Source organism: Telmatherina bonti, assembly GCF_933228915.1.
Source record: "Telmatherina bonti genome assembly, chromosome: 19".
In the NCBI taxonomy this organism is placed as follows: Eukaryota; Metazoa; Chordata; class Actinopteri; order Atheriniformes; family Telmatherinidae; genus Telmatherina; species Telmatherina bonti.
Window position 1 is genome coordinate 30,176,514 of NC_136617.1, and position 16,824 is coordinate 30,193,337.

The window sequence follows — 16,824 nt, forward strand, 5'->3', positions numbered from 1 at the left end:
TGCAAGTCCTCACCAGGGTCAGACACCAACCTTTCTTGCGCCAGTGTTATTTCTGCCAGGATTTGTTTTTACCAACGACTGAATCCTACAAACATTTAAAGCCAGGATAGGTAATGTTGGGGAGCTTTCAAGATGTGAAAGTGGAGCCATGTCTTGGCTCTTTCCCCTCTGGTTCTGCTCTTTGCGTGATCCAAGGTTTTTTTATTCGCAGCTTTTTCCACCGATTTTCTCTTTCTCAGCTGTTTAGCAGGAGGAGGCAAATAAACCGAGCCGGGTCGGGAAATCCTTCCTGCATTTTCTCAGCCATGTTTGCCTTCCGAGTTTCTTCTTCACTACTTTGTATTTTCACCCTAACACGCTGTTTATATGCAGGGTGTGGCTATCAGGTATGTTCTGCTGGAGGGGGAGGAGGGGAGCCGGGAGAAGAAGCTTACAGAATATAAGAAATGAACAACTTCATTTGGTTCCAAACATTTGGATTGGTCAGAGTTGTTACAGATTTACAGTAAACTGAGGGGTCTAACTATATTTCTTATTGTTTATGATTACAGAATGTATAGACTACTATCAGAACAAGGAACCACTTCACCCAGAGTAAAAAAAAAAAGTCCCCCTGATGCACATGTTGAGTGCTGACAAGTCTGTTTTTGTGTTGTCTTCTGTTGTACAGTTCAGTGAAACAGAATAACAAAAGCTCATATTTTTTGTCCGTTTAAAAAAAAAAACATAATTCTTTCCAGTCCTAGATTGGCAGATTTCGCCCAGCAGAACTAACAAATCTTTCATGTCCATTTGGAGTTAGTTGTAGTGAGTGATGTGTACCTGTGTGGATGCTTTAGGCTATGAAGAGCTGCAGTCCAGCTCTGTTCCACCTGCAGCTTTTCACCACTGGAACATGTTGGTGGGAGCTGGGAGACAGTTACGGCCTCCGGTGAGTTTATGATGTAAAAACAGATAAATAAATCGACTGGCTGCACAAAACAAAAAGTTTTCATAAACAGCTAAAGAACAAGTCGTTGTCAGATGACACCACACACATACACACTGAAGCACTGAACCATGTCCTACCAGGTGGTCTCCAACTTCCCAGGTGGAGGATATAACTTTATCTAACAGATCAGTCTCATGGAAATGTGGAGCAGCTGATAACGGGCGTCTCACTGGTCTCACACTGACTTTTAGTAATAATTGTTTGTTTTATTTAAAGATGAAGAATACATCCTGGGCTTAATGCTTACATACACCACTTGTTTCCTCGTGTGTGTTTCACATTTCACTGTGTCTACACATTTAAACGGCATTTTGAGCCATTAGCATTAGCAAATGAGGGATAGTTGGCATGTCCTTGCAAGTTATTCATCCATCTAAGAGCAAAGATCTACGTAATTTCTTTAGCCAACCAGTTAATAAACCTTATGTAGAGTTTTCTTGAGGCATTTGTAAATTATTGGGAAAATAATTTAAGAAAATTCTTAAGTGATATTGGATAATGAGGCATGTTGTTTGCTGCTGCTTGGATTCCACTAATGAGCTGCTTGACATAGCATCCCTCCACTGGTGTATAATGTGCAAACAAGGAAGTGACACCATGCAAATTAACACTGGAGGAAAAACAAACAAACAAACAAACAAAATAGAAGCAGGGATGATTCTCTTTTGCACTGTAAGATAATTTCCCATGATGTTCATATGCGATACATAAAAACTTGTTTTATTAATCACAACATTTGATCTGAAATTTATCCATCTGACAACAGTGGAATGACCCTAAATATTATTCTTTTGAACTGGAATTTCACTGCTTTTTCTAAAGTAATCTAAAAAAAAAAGTGCAGTTTTTCAGGTTCTTAATAAAAGAAAGTACATCTCTGAAGTTCATAATAAGCATTTTATTATTTGTTTTGTCCTGTAAGTGATTAATGTTAAATTAAATTAGTAATTGCAAGGTGGTGTTTAGGTAAACTGGTTGCCCAGCCAGTTAATCTACAGAATACAGCTCTTCCAGAAGATGGCCTTTTGCTGCACGTCCATCGTCTCTGTCTGACCCTCTTCTCTCTCCAATGAGCCGAGCAAATCTTTGAACAATAAAAGATTTCTTACGCCACAGATACTGAGACACGTCTTAAAGTTTGCAAGGCCAAACCTTGTAAATTCTTACAGTTCTGGAAAGTTCCTCCCATCTTTAAACAAGTCAAATAAATCTGAGTTATTCTGAGGGTGGCGGCGGCTCAGGTGGTAGAGCGCTGTGGATTGTGACCTGGTGGTCTGCAGCTCAAGTCCTGCTGCAGCCCCGAGGACGTGATTTTCTCTGAAGAACGGTCCCAAGTCTGGATCAATGCAGAGGGTTTCACAGGGACACACTGAAAGAGAAACCACAACATATTAAGTTAGTTTGACTTCTATGTGTTCCTGTTTTATATAAAACAGAAATGACACAGTAAAGTAACAGATTTTTGTTATATAACCTAAAAAATAAACTCCTTTCTCTCTAAAACCTTTAGTAAGGATAAACCATGCATCTATTTATGTGATAAAAGCTATTTAAGTATCGAATTAGATCCGAAATATAAAGTTGGATATAGATATTTGCTATGAGCAGGGCCGGATTAAAAGTGCACAGGCCCCGTGGGCTCAAGGTGTTCCAGTGGCCCCCTTCCTCACCGCATGATTGTGAAAATTGTGAATAATACACTGTGCAACGACGTTTCTAACATCTCTCAGCCAGTGGTAGCAATAGCAATACACTAGACACAGTGGTGTAACTATCTGGCCTTTATAAAAATTTTGTTTCATGTCCAAACTGCTGGTGTATGCCCAACGTGGTCCCCCAATGGGTGTGGGCCTCTGGGCCTGTGCCCATAATGCCCATTGAATAATCCGGCCTTGGCTATGAGGAAATTCTTGGTCCAGGTCATACAAACATGACACATGAAATATGAACAGTATGTAAGACTTATAGTTATTGGATGATCGTGTCCCATTTCCATGTTATGTAATGCCATATTACACGTAGTCTTTGTCCAACTGGAATGTTAGTGTTTGCAACTCTCTTGATAAAATCACATATAGAGTAGAAACATCCACTGTTATTTACTCCATCTACAATCTGCAAAGTTGCAGGTATCCATAGCAGGACGGATCCTGGATGCTGAGGTCACTGTGGCAGAGTGTCGTGTCTGACCATGAGAGAGGTAGAAAAGGATAAACCATCACAGAGCGGCTAAGCAACCAAATTATCCACTGTCACATTTTCTCACCACATATCATATTTTTGCAAATTCCCTCTGGGATTAACACAAAAATGTCTTTCATTTAATCACATTTTAATTAATTTCATAACATGCTATTGTTGAAGGATTTGTGAAATGGAAATCTATTTTTTTCACATTTTATGTTGAAAAACTTGATAATAGTTGACAGTTTTTTTTATTCTTTTTCTTTTTCTTGTGCTTATCTTTTTCTCCGACACTCTGCTCCTCCAAATCTGTTTTTCTGGCTGATAAACATCATGTTTAGGTCCATCTGTTGCAGAAAATGTCATATTTGAGAAATCTGGAAGCAGACGTCTTCCCACTTAGTCACTGAAAGTCAGACAAATGAGGATTTTCATTGTTTCAGGAGATGTTAAAGTAGTTCCATCTGTTCACTCATATGTAACCACATCCTTACTGTTTGGAGAAAAGGTGGAAAATTCATTCAAACTGCTGCAAGAACAATCGGCGTCATTACAAGCATCTTTCATAAGTTTTGTTTAAAATACCGTCCCCCAAAAAACCACTTAAAGCCTCATTACTGGACAAACTGACACGCTAATGTGGATTTATTTTTTTGCTCAGTTGAGCTTTGTGCCAAATTTAGTGATGTTTTAGAAATATTTTGCATAAACAGGCTTTTATGTTCACAGGAAAGAAGCCGGAGAAGTCAACTGCAGTGCAGAACTATGGGTGAAAATAAGTAGTTTTAGCAAGAATTGTATTTCTGGTAAAACTGGAAACATCCCAACGTGTCGATTGTGGTTTATATTTATTGACTAATAACCAGAGAGCTGTTAGTGTATTAAAAAAAAAAAAAGCTTGATAAATCTTTGAAAGACAAAACTATTATCTGGAATAGGCAGAAGAGAAATATGCAGTCATCAAACTCTGATCTTACAGATTTACCAGTAATGACCATGACCTCTTTGAAAGCACGATGGCACATAATGGCACTGAAATTACCTACTGGTGCTACAGAAACTAATGGAAAGCCAAATAGGCATGGTGGTCATAAACGGATGACTTCCTATGTTCAACTGAAGTGGCAAAAACATGACAATAAAAGGTCCATCCACACACCAAAGAGCTCCAGCATATCTGAGCCTGTCGTTTGAAATGTTCATTACGATAAATTAAATTAGATACAGGAGCTCCTTGATGTGCAGATTAATTTATTCTTTTCCCAGGTGATTGTTTATTTGATCATGTGCTCATTCCAGAAGATTCTTCAATATATGAGTTGTCCAAGTGTCTGAATAGAATAGAAAGCTCCTTAGAGGTGCGATGGAGGTGGTTTGAGTTGACTAGCACAAGTAAAGGTAATTCATCCAGAAGAAAACTGTCCTTCTCAAAACATGACCATGGGTTAAACATACAACCTTAACCTATGTTCAAAGAAAAAACGATGTCTCGTGGTTGCGAAACCAGCTGTGTGTTGTGGGTCAACATACAGCTGGTTGAAAGGGGTTGCCACAGCGATTAACTGGCACGTTTAACGCTGGATGCCCATCATGACGTAAATCTCTGCTTAAATGTGCAACATGTGACAAAATTAAAGAAACTATTTTTTATATTTAACACAATGAATCTGAGTTCTTGTTCAACTTTAAGCCAAGAGGTCAATGGAAAGATCAATTTCACTTTCATGCAACAAATACAAGCTGAAGCAGAATTTTGTTAGCTTAGCTTAGCTAGCTTTGTATTTAGCTTAGTTAGCTTTGTATTTTTGCCATTAAGGGTGAACAGGTAATTACTTTTATACTTATGTCTTTTATTAAGTTAGTTCTAACTTATCTGCAGCTTAATAATTGATATTTTATGACAACACAGTGTTGTGTGTTAAGTGTGTTGTCAAAAAAAAAAAAAGAAAGAAAAACAGACCAAAGCCTAAAGGCAGCTAAGTTAAGCTAATAAAATCCCAAATCTAGCTTTATACATCACACTTTTATTTTTACCTTTGTACACAGGAAAGTAAGTTAATATTCTTTCATTTTTCTTATATTTTCTCTAACTAAATAATCTTCCAGTTTTGATCTGAGGATGTCAGTGTGACATTATTTCAAACAGGCTTTGGGTTGGCAGGACACATCTGAATGTCATGCTGACCCAGTCATCAGCAGCTCTACACTATGAGTTTACTTAAGTGTATTTAATAAAGGAGTACCTCTAGCTTATTTCCAGAGTTATTAAAAAGAGCATTTATGTGTAACTTTGTGTAACAGGACTCTGATCTGTGTCTCATTTCCAAACTGTTAAACAGAGAAGTAAAATGGAGCATACAGAATCTTCCGATCTGAGATTGCCTTAAAGTGGTCAAATCACACTTCTGGATTGATTTTTCACCAACGTTTAAGCAGCTTTTAGCTCGGGCTGTTATCTGTCTTGCTAACTCATACTGGTGATGACAGATTTTCATGCTGTGGATCTTTCCCAACAAAACCATTTCAGAGATTTATAAGGATGACATGGCTGAACTATTACACAGGCAGTGCTCGGTAATAATAAAACTGGAGTGGGTCAGTGCTGCAGGAGCTGATGAAACTCCCTGGAAAAGAAAAGAAGGGATTTACTGTGGTATTTGTAACCTCCACTATTATGAATAATGTTCTGAAACTGAATGTATTAAATGTTTTATGACAAGTCACAGTTATGAGACTGAAGCAGTAGCTGCAGACGTAGTATCCTGTTTTACCTTAGAAAGATCACAGTCATCAGTCCTGTTTATTCACTTGGTACATTTTACCCTCATCAATTTACAGCCTCCTCCACTCCCCACTGCCCTAAATACTGTACTCTGACAGCTGGTTCATGTCTGTTCTCTGCTACTCAAAGGGCCGACAGCTTTGGACGACCTTTGATCTGAGCTTTTTTATTTTTTTCAGCCCGTTTCTCCTCCGGAGTTTCACTATGACTCAAGATGAAGAAATCTACATCAAGCCCCATCAGTGCTCCAGTCTGGCGAGGATAAATGGAAGACTTTGGCTACTGAATCACAGTCAGAATAGTGAGACAGTGGAGATTTCTCATTAATTCAACTGTAACTCGAGGAAGCCGGGCCGCCTCAGATTTTCATTTGGAACTTAAACTTAGAGAAATCTGTAAAAGCGCCAGATTTTTATAAGATGCACATATTTATGGCATTCTCTGAAATGCAAACAAACATAGAAAATACAATCACTTGTAGTAACTTGTTGGAGCAGGGAAGCAACTCCAGTCCTCGAAAGCTGCAATCCTGCAAATGTTAAGCATTTACCTGCTGCACCAAACCACACATCAGACCATATTAGCAAACTTGTGCAGTTTGACATCAAACTCTGTACAATTCTGCTAATTAGCCACTGATTGGAGTCATATGTGTTGCAGCAGGGAAACTCCCAACACTTGTAGGACTCTGGCGCTTATGGACTGGGGTTGACACCCCTGTGTTTCTTTAATTTTGTTTCTATTTTCAGCCTAAAAGGCATTGATGTAGAACACCAATGGTATGGTCAGAATTTGGTGGAAGCATGAAAACATGGATCCAGTCTGCTTTGAATCAACCATTCTGATTTATGATGGTGTAATGGTATAGGAGGTATTTTCTCGTCACACTTTGCACCCCTTAGTACAAGGGTGGGCAACTCCAGTCCTCAACACACCTGACACCGATCAGACTTAATTGACAAACTTGAGGAGAGCTTGAAGTCAAAGTTTGCTGATTACTCATTGACTTGAATCAGGAATGTTGCAACAGGGAAACTCCTAAGACCTGTAGGACTGCGACCCTTGGGGACTGGAGCTCCCTACCTCTGTGTTAGTACCAGATTAGCATAATTTAAATACTAACGCCAGTTTCTGCGTTGCTGCTGACCATGTCCATCCCTTTATGACCACAGTGTTGCATCCATTGATGGCTCCTTCCAGCAGGATGATGCACAAAGCTCACATCATCTCCAACGATGAGTTGTCCTGCACTTAACTGCAACGGCCTCCACAGTCAGCAGATCTCAGTCCAATAAGGCAGCTTTGGGATGCAGCAGAACTGGAGATTCTCGTCATGGATGCTGAAAAATCTGCAGCAACCGTGTGATGCTTTCATTTCAATATGGAGTAAAATCTCTAAGGATTGTTTCCAACACCTTGATGAGTCTATGACTGAATGAAGGGAGTCCTGGAGGTGAAAGAGGTTCCAACCTGGTTTTAGCAAAGTGGTCTTAATAAAGCCGTTATTGAGTGCGTATGACATGTCAGAAAACAGCAGCAAAAATATCTTAACAGTAGTGAGTACTGTTATTCCAGTGCAAGCGAACTGCATCAAAAAAAACAAAAGGATGAGACGAGACTCTGGCTTGCGGTTGAACGTTTGTTTAGTGAACTCTTAGTGCGCAGCTACAGAGAAAATATGTTCATCACTACTAAAAACGTTCCTGACCCATATGCCTTGTGGGTAATGAAGTTCTCACAAGCAAATCTGGGCGCACTAACCTATGTCCAAACTCTGGAACAGATTCTTTTTTTTTTTTTAAACTATTAAATCATCAAATTATTTCAGTCAAACATTTAACTTAAACCTCTATGAATTAACCCATGAATTAAGAATGGTCATCAACTCTTATATCATTCTTCAAATAAGTCACAAGTACAATACAACTATAACGTAAGAAATGAAGCCTACGTGTCCAATCTAGAAGTTTTAATAATAATAGTTGTAAACCAGTTGTAATAGATTATATTTTTACCATCATTAAATTATTTTTCAGACATGTGAGGACTGATCAGTAATTACATGTTTTATGTTTATAAAATGCTTGATCATTTGTGTTCACTTGATATTAAAACATATTTTTGAGTTGTGAGGTCACCGTCATATTTTCAGTCATAAACCTTTACTGATTCAGTAAAACTGGTGTCGACCAGCCTCTAAACAGGCTCTGGAAACTGGAAAATAGACCTAATCTCCATTCAGAAATGGACACAGAACGATAACTGAACACGACGGCTCTGCAGACTCACACCAAACGACAACACTGACCTTTACCTCCGTATAAACAGCTCTCCATTTATTGCTATTTGCTTTGGCGTTAAAAATCTGCTGTTCTGACTGGAAAAAAAGGCCCAATGGAGGTGTCAGAGCTGAGCTTTAAATAGACTTTATGACTGTGATTTACGCTGCCGTGTCCTTTATAATCAACATGCTACCTGAAGGCTCATTACCCCGACTCGATGACAAGATGATGGAGTCTCCTCACAGATGTCTTTCCATTCCCAGAGGAGCCCCCCCTCCAGGCATCACCACACCCCAACAATTTGCTTCAATTTACAAAAAAAAGTTTGGCTTTTATGATGCATAAATGATTCTAAGATAAAAAGTTACAAACCTGCTGCACATGCAAACCTGAGGAGACGCGTGAAACAGACCTTAATGGTGCCAGTACATCTGTGTCAAAAAATTATGACTCCACCATCACAAACCCTGCAAAGACAAGGCAGCAAAAGGCCAATCCAAGCACCAGTCTACGATGGAGCAGCTGTGTTCAGGACGCATCACCACAAACTGCATCACGTTACTTAGAAACATCTTTATTTAATGAAAGTATTTTTATTCTCTGGGTCAAGTAGGAAATAGACTTTACAAATACTTTACATGTCATTAGTTTGATTGAAACTCAGATAAAACAACAACAACACAAAAATCCATGGCAGTTGCTGTAAGAGGAAACAAAGAGATATTTTCAGGGTGAAACCAGCTTGATGGAGGAATGGTAACTAGACGCAGATCCTGACACCAGTAAATATAACATTTTTCTTCAGTTTTTGTTGCTCAAATGCACATTATGGAAGATCTTTGATCAGCGGTGAGTACTGAGACTGAAACCTGTTGGTTTGACTCCAAACCAGGTGGAAATTTATGCCAAAGCTGTTCGACTTTGCATCATCGCATCCTGCAGCATGAAATGCTGCCAAAGTGCACACATTGGCTGGTTTATGCAAACACAGCTAAGGCGCTGGTGCTCTCTCTGCTCAGATCTTAGTTCATCGCTTTCTGTGGAAAGATTTTTCATCATCATATTTTTACGCTGTAGAAACACAGTTTACATTGCATGCAGACTGTGTTCATGCTGCTCGTGTTTAAGCATGAAATAGATCTGAAACAACTGTGACTTCTCTACACAATCCAACATCACAGATAGTTTTAAGTCATTATTTTGTGGAAGATTTGGGAGGTGATTAACTTTTATTTCTAATCGAGCAACAACTTCATTTCCTTTGTTCCTCAATAAAAAAACCCCAAAACAATTAGATTTAAAAACTTGGTGTGGGAACAGTGAATTGAAACTGCACAGGCCACCCTAAAGCAGAAACAGGTTTATATGAAACAAATATCACAAAGAATCGTAGAATTACAAGCTTTAAAAGAAGAGTTAGCTTCTATTGTTCCAACATAGACTGTCCTTTTGTTTGTTTGCACTTCTTTTAAGGAAACTTATGAGCAAATCCACAACTTGTGTTTCATGTAAACAGTTCAGTAGCGTGTTAGCTTAGCCCGTGTCGCTGCTCTGAGCAGCACCTCCGGAGTTCTGCTTAGCAAAGAGATCTTAATCATTTATCTGCACGTTACACCAAAACAAGCTCCAGTGTACATAAGAGGGGGGATAAGGGTTGAGAACGGCGCTGCATGAGGAGAAACACAAAACTGGGTTCAGTTTAAAACACAGGAGCTTACCTTCATACAACAAAGTTTTGTGAATGTACAAACATAAGGAAGAAACACATTCAAACGTCTAGATCTGCTGGCTGGATTAATTTATCTAAAAACCCTTTAAGGAGACAAAAAAAACAAAAAAAAACAAAACAAAAAGGAAAATAAAACTGGAAGAGTAAAAAATTTAGCTGCACACCTTGGCAAACTTATTTCAAACTCTTTGGCAAGTACAATGATCCAAAAGTTTACGGTTGATCTTCACCAACATTTCTCTTCTTTTCATCAATATAAAAATTGAAATAGAAAAGCGAAGTGTATCAAATTTTACGTCTCCTATAGTTTGTTATCTTACAGTAAAACGTTAACATCAAATGGTTTGTGCCAAAAAGGCTAAATACCAGGGCTACAAAAATCTAAGCCTTTATTTATACAGCAATTTCTGTACAGGACATTCAGTTTTCATTACAACACTTTCACGGCTCACATGTTACTGGTTACAAAGCAAGAAAATGACTTTAGGTACCACTTCTGGAGCCGACAGGGGTCTGGTTCTTGTTGTCCCTTTCTAGTCATCTTCTTCTTGTCACATGAAGTCATTTAGCTCGGCATCCAAGGCCGCAGCCATCTCATCTGCCTCCGAGCTGCTGCCTTCCTCCTCCTCGTTGGTGTCTTTGGAGGACTCGTTGGATGACTCCCCTCCTTCCTGCTTGTTCTCTGCATCGTCTCTGCTGACCTCTTCTTCCTCTCGAGCTTCATCATGCTTCCGCTTGTGGCCCCTGGACAAATGATAAAAGATGCTTTAGGAGGAGACATACACGGCTACAATGCTTTAGAGATGCTTCATAAAGGGAAATAAACATATCTACTTCTTCTAAAATTGAAATTTGTGGTGCTACAATGTGAAGAAGCACTACAGTAACAACAACATGAACTCAGCTGAATATTCAGCACAGAGAACCAGATATGCAAATGACAAAATGTTGTTTTCCTTCCAGAGTGACTGCACTGCACTATCGGCGACCTGCTAAGCATGAAGCTGACTCTCACTCAAGACTGAGGGGCTGCTGAAGACCATATAGAGCAGGGGTGGGCAACTCTGGTCCTTAAGGGCCGCAGTCCTGCAGATGTTAGGAGTTTCCTTGCTGCAACAGACCTGACTCAAATCAATGGCTAATTAGCAGACTTGTGTGGAGTTTTATGTCAAACTTTGCAAACTTGTAACATCTGCAGTGTGGTGATTCCTGTTCCCTGGTGGGTGTGGTCAGCTGGGACCTGGAGGCACAGCTGATCCACATTTCAGCAATCAACGCACCACCTATTTAAGACCAGCTCTGCCTGCTATCCAGCGCCAGATTGTTGATTGCCCTGCGGTAAAACAGCTCTCGGCCTCAGCTTACGTTGTTTGTGCTTGACCTTGATTCGTAACCTGTCCTGTCTTCCTCCTGCCAGTGAAAGCCTGCCTGCCTGCTCGTTCGTTTGCTCCCCTGCCTGCCTGCCTGCCTCCTGATGCTCGCCGGTCTGCCAGTCTCTGAAGGTTCCACTGGAAGAATTCACAGGAATCTGTGGGAAATCAATAAATCTCTCTCTATACTCAAAGTGTCCGCTCTTTGGATCCTACTAGCCCCTCACCTACAACAGAACAATCTGGCCACTGAATGGATCCGACGGACGCAAACCCGGAAGCCACCGCTGACAGCTTTCAGCGCACCATTTCAGGTCAGAATGCACGTCTCGCTCGACATGAGCAAATGATGCTAACTCTGGATCAGAACTATCGTGCGATCCTCTCTCAGCTAACCCAGCTTACAACACACGTCGCCGGCTTGGGCCGTCCCGTACCGTCTCAGCTGCCTGCTCCCGATCCGCCCGCTTCCCAACCTGACTCAGCACACCCCGTAAGAGACGCATATTCCAGATCCCAAGCCGTATACTGGCGATTTAGGCAAATGTAGAGGATTTTTGCTTCAATGTTCACTGGTATTCGATCAGAAACCATTCACCTACGCCACGGATCACTCAGATTTCTTTTGTGATCGGACTCCTTGAAGGGAGAGCTCTGGATTGGGCTGAAGCAGCCTACGAACAACAGGGTTTCAGACAGCAGTCATTTTCATCTTTTGCCCAAGAGATGAAAAAGGTTTTTGACCATCCTGTAAGAGGCAGAGAGTCTGCTACACGTCTCCTCAGCCTCCGTCAAGGAAGTATGAGTGTGGCTAACTTTGCTGTTGATTTCAGGACAGCCGCGGCAGATTCTGGGTGGAATGATGATGCTCTCCGTGACGTTTTTGCTAACGGTCTGAGCAGCCGGTTGAAGGATGAACTGGTAACCCGTGACACGCCTGAGTCCCTGGAGGGACTAATTTCCCTCGCCATCCGGGTGGACAACCGACTGCGGGAGAGGGACCGGGAACGGAGATCCCAATCTAGTAACAAGCAGGAGTATTTCTCTGGAGCAATACCATCTTTCCCTCACACAGCCACTCCCACAGAGGAGCATATGCCGCTGGGAAGAGCGCACGTTTCCCCGCAGGAGCGGCAGAGGAGAAGGACCTCGGGAGACTGTTACTACTGTGGACTACCTGGACATCGTATTTCTTTCTGTCCCAACCGATCAAGAGACCAGGGTCGTCAGCAGCAGTGGGGGTACTGACGACCACATCCTCTGAGGTACTTCCCCACACTAAAACTCTCATCCCAGCAGTCCTGTTCAGCGATAATGTCCCCCATTCTGTTGATGCCTTGGTAGACTCTGGTGCAGAGGCCAATTTTTTGGATAGATCCTTAGCTAGCTCGCTACATGTTGGCTTGAAGACCCTCTCATCCCCCATCTCTGCGCAGGCCCTGGATGGCAGTCTTCTTTACACCATCATACTGCAATCCCTTCCTATAAAGATGATTGTTTCGGGTAATCATCAAGAACTTATCTCGTTTTACATTGTTGACTCACCTAAATCCCCTCTGGTTTTAGGCCACCCTTGGCTGGCTCAGCACAACCCCCACCTGGACTGGCAGAGTGGGAGGATTGTTAACTGGAGTTCCTTCTGTCATGCCACCTGCCTTCTTTCAGCTGTTCCTGCTACCCTTGTTTCCAGCCGCCAACCTGTTCCCCTTGACCTGTCCACCGTTCCCCCAGTCTATCACGACTTAAGGGAGGTCTTTAGCAAGGACAACGCCTCAGCTCTTCCCCCACATAGACCTTATGACTGTTCCATTGATCTGCTCCCGGGGGCGCCATTACCCACCTGCCGTCTATATAACATCTCCCGACCAGAGACTGAGGCTATGGAGACATATATCTCAGATTCTCTCGCTGCAGGACTAATCAGGCCCTCTTCGTCACCCGTAGGGGCTGGATTTTTCTTCGTCTCGAAGAAGGATGGTTCACTCAGGCCTTGTATAGATTATCGTGGTTTAAACGCTATCACTGTGAAGAATAAGTACCCTTTACCTCTGCTTGACTCTGTATTCAACTCCCTTCATGGCGCCACAATCTTCACTAAATTGGACCTCCGCAACACATATCATTTGGTGAGAATAAAAGAAGGTGATGAATGGAAGACTGCCTTCAGAACCCCTCTCGGCCACTTCGAATATCTGGTCATGCCTTTTGGGTTGTGTAACGCTCCTGCAGTGTTTCAGACCATGGTTAACGACGTGCTGAGAGATCTTATTAACCGTTTTGTGTTTGTTTATTTGGATGACATCCTCATTTTCTCCCGGACTCACTCGGAACATGAGCAACATGTCAAACAGGTACTTCAGAGACTGTTGGAAAACCGCTTATTTGTAAAGGCAGAAAAGTGTGACTTTCATAAAGATACCATCTCATTTCTGGGCTATATCTTCGAGCGTGGACAGGTCAGAGCTGACCCTGATAAGATCAAGGCTGTTGTGGAGTGGCCGACTCCTACCTCTGTAAAACAACTGCAGCGCTTTCTGGGTTTTGCAAACTTTTATCGACGCTTTATCCGCAACTTCAGCCGTACAGCTCTCCCCCTAACACGTCTCACTTCCCCATCAGTTCCCTTTTTCTGGTCAGACGCAGCAGCCCAAGCTTTCGACAAACTTAAGGAACTGTTCACCTCAGCTCCAGTTCTTCTCCATCCGGACCTGAACCGCCAATTTGTAGTGGAGGTGGATGCCTCGGACACCGGGGTAGGAGCCGTGTTGTCCCAGAGATCTCCTGAGACCCAGAAATTACACCCCTGTGCCTACTTTTCCCGACGTCTTACCCCTGCGGAACACAATTATCATGTTGGGGACCGAGAACTCCTTGCCATCAAGCTGGCTCTAGAGCACTGGCGGCACTGGCTGGAAGGATCCAGAGTTCCATTCCTCATTTGGACAGATCACAGAAACCTGGAGTATTTGCAGTCGGCTAAACAATTGAATCCCCGCCAAGCCCGTTGGTCTCTATTTTTCAACCGGTTCCATTTCACACTGTCATACAGACCAGGCTCCAAGAACCAGAAACCCGACTCACTGTCCCGTCAGTTTGCCCCTGAAGCCACCACCTCCGTGGAGGAAACCATCCTGCCAGCCTCCTGCATCGTGGCTGCAGTCTCATGGGAGGTCGAAAACCAAGTCATAGCAGATCAGCAACATCAGCCTGACCCGGGTACTGGTCCCCCGGATCGACTGTTTGTCCCCGACACCGCCCGATCCCTGGTCCTCCAGTGGGGTCACTCCTCCCGTCTGGCTTGTCATCCTGGTTCCTCACGCACTCTCTCCCTTATCAGACGCAGGTTTTGGTGGCCAACCATGGAGAAGGATGCGCAGGAGTTCGTGGCTGCCTGTACCACTTGTGCAAGGAGTAAGGCTTTGCATCGACCCCCAGCTGGTCTTCTACGTCCTCTGCCTGTCCCTAGCAGACCCTGGTCGCACATTGCAGTGGATTTTGTTACCGGCCTACCTGTTTCCAAAGGTAAAGACACCATCCTGACAATTGTGGACCGTTTTTCCAAGGCTGTGCATTTCGTCGCTCTTCCCAAGCTCCCCTCAGCCAAGGAAACTGCCGACCTGTTGGTGCACCATGTCTTCCGACTCCATGGATTGCCTACTGACATAGTATCTGACCAGGGACCCCAGTTCACTTCCCAGGTGTGGAAAGCCTTTTGTCTATCCATCGGTGCCACGGTCAGTTTGTCCTCCGGTTTCCACCCCCAGACTAACGGTCAAGCCGAGAGAGCCAACCAGGACCTGGAGACCGTCCTTCGTTGTGTGGCTGAATCCAACCAGTCATCGTGGAGCGACCATCTGGACTGGGTTGAGTACTCACACAACTCCCTCACATCCTCAGCTTCTGGTTTATCTCCTTTTGAAGGCTCTCTTGGGTACCAGCCGCCCCTGTTCCCTGTCCAAGAGGTTGAAGTAGCTGTTCCATCAGTTCAGTACCACATCCGCCGTTGTCGTCGGGCCTGGAGGACGACTCGGACTGCTCTGCTTCGGGCTGGGGAACGGAGTCGACGCCAGGCCGATCGCCATCGCACAGCTGAGCCCAAATACGCTCCTGGTCAGAAGGTCTGGTTATCTTCAAAGAACATTCCCTTGCGAACTGACGCCAAGAAGTTGGCTCCCCGCTACCTGGGACCTTTTGAAATCCAGCGGGTCATCAATCCCACGGTGGTTCGCCTGCAGCTCCCCCGATCTATGCGAATTCATCCCTCATTCCATGTCTCCCAGTTGAAGCCTGTGTCTTCCAGTCCTCTGGTCCCTCCTTCCAGGCCCCCTCCTCCCACCCGGCTTGTGGCTGGTCGCCCGGCGTACACCGTCCGGCGTCTTCTGGATGTGCGCCGTCGCGGCTGGGGCTTCCAGTTTCTGGGGGACTGGGAGGGTTATGGCCCTGAGGAGCGGGCCTGGGTCCCCCGCTCTTTCATCCTTGATCCTTCCCTGGTCAGGGATTTCCGTCGGGCCCATCCCGAGAAGTTCCGGTCGCCGGGTGGCTCCCGTTGAGGGGGGGGGGGGGGGGGGGGGGGTACTGTGGTGATTCCTGTTCCCTGGTGGGCGTGGTCAGCTGGGACCTGGAGGCACAGCTGATCCACATTTCAGCAATCAACGCACCACCTATTTAAGACCAGCTCTGCCTGATATCCAGCGCCAGATTGTTGATTGCCCTGCGGTAAAACAGCTCTCGGCCTCAGCTTACGTTGTTTGTGCTTGACCTTGATTCGTAACCTGTCCTGTCTTCCTCCTGCCAGTGAAAGCCTGCCTGCCTGCTCGTTCGTTTGCTCCCCTGCCTGCCTGCCTCCTGATGCTCGCCGGTCTGCCAGTCTCTGAAGGTTCCGCTGGAAGAATTCACAGGAATCTGTGGGAAATCAATAAATCTCTCTCTATACTCAAAGTGTCCGCTCTTTGGATCCTACTAGCCCCTCACCTACAACATGCAGGACTGGAGTTGCCCATCCTGCTCTACTGCTATGGAGGAAAACGGCACCATGGTGGGATATGGGCTTCATGACAGAATGGGATACTGGTGGAGACAGCACAAATGAACAGGCAGAGGGACATAAGAAATGTCAGGAGGCACACAGAGAAAGGGATGTGACCATTTTAGGAAGGAAAAAAAATATCTAAAAAAGCTCATGTTTCTCCCATGATTGAAATCACAGTGAAAACAGGCTCAGTTGCATTTTTATTCAGTTTAATTAGCTTTCCTCTCAGCAAGTTGATCAATTTCACATATATGCTGCTCACTGCGACACATATTGTTTCAAATTTAAAGTAAACTGAGAAAAAGCTTCAATTTTTGTCTCAAGACTAATGAAACTTTAAATCATGTTATTATCTGCTTGCCCAAGATGATGTTTGCCAGTATTAAGAGAGGCTTGATTAGCAGAAAGTATATTAGCAACAACTGGGGAACTGCATATATGTTAGCGATGATCACAA

At 43.6% G+C, this 16,824-nt stretch overlaps 1 protein-coding gene across 1 annotated transcript in view; it reads right to left on the minus strand.

Annotated features, from left to right (window-relative positions):
• Positions 1 to 8,854: 8,854 nt before the first annotated feature.
• The window catches only part of ctdp1 (CTD (carboxy-terminal domain, RNA polymerase II, polypeptide A) phosphatase, subunit 1), a 108,338-nt gene continuing 100,368 nt past the window's right edge, over positions 8,855 to 16,824 (minus strand). Inside the window, exon 13 of the mRNA XM_079259009.1 lies at positions 8,855 to 10,712. Coding sequence (XP_079115135.1) covers positions 10,520 to 10,712 — 193 coding nt within the window. The 3' untranslated portion in view covers positions 8,855 to 10,519. The remainder of the gene's footprint in view (positions 10,713 to 16,824) is intronic.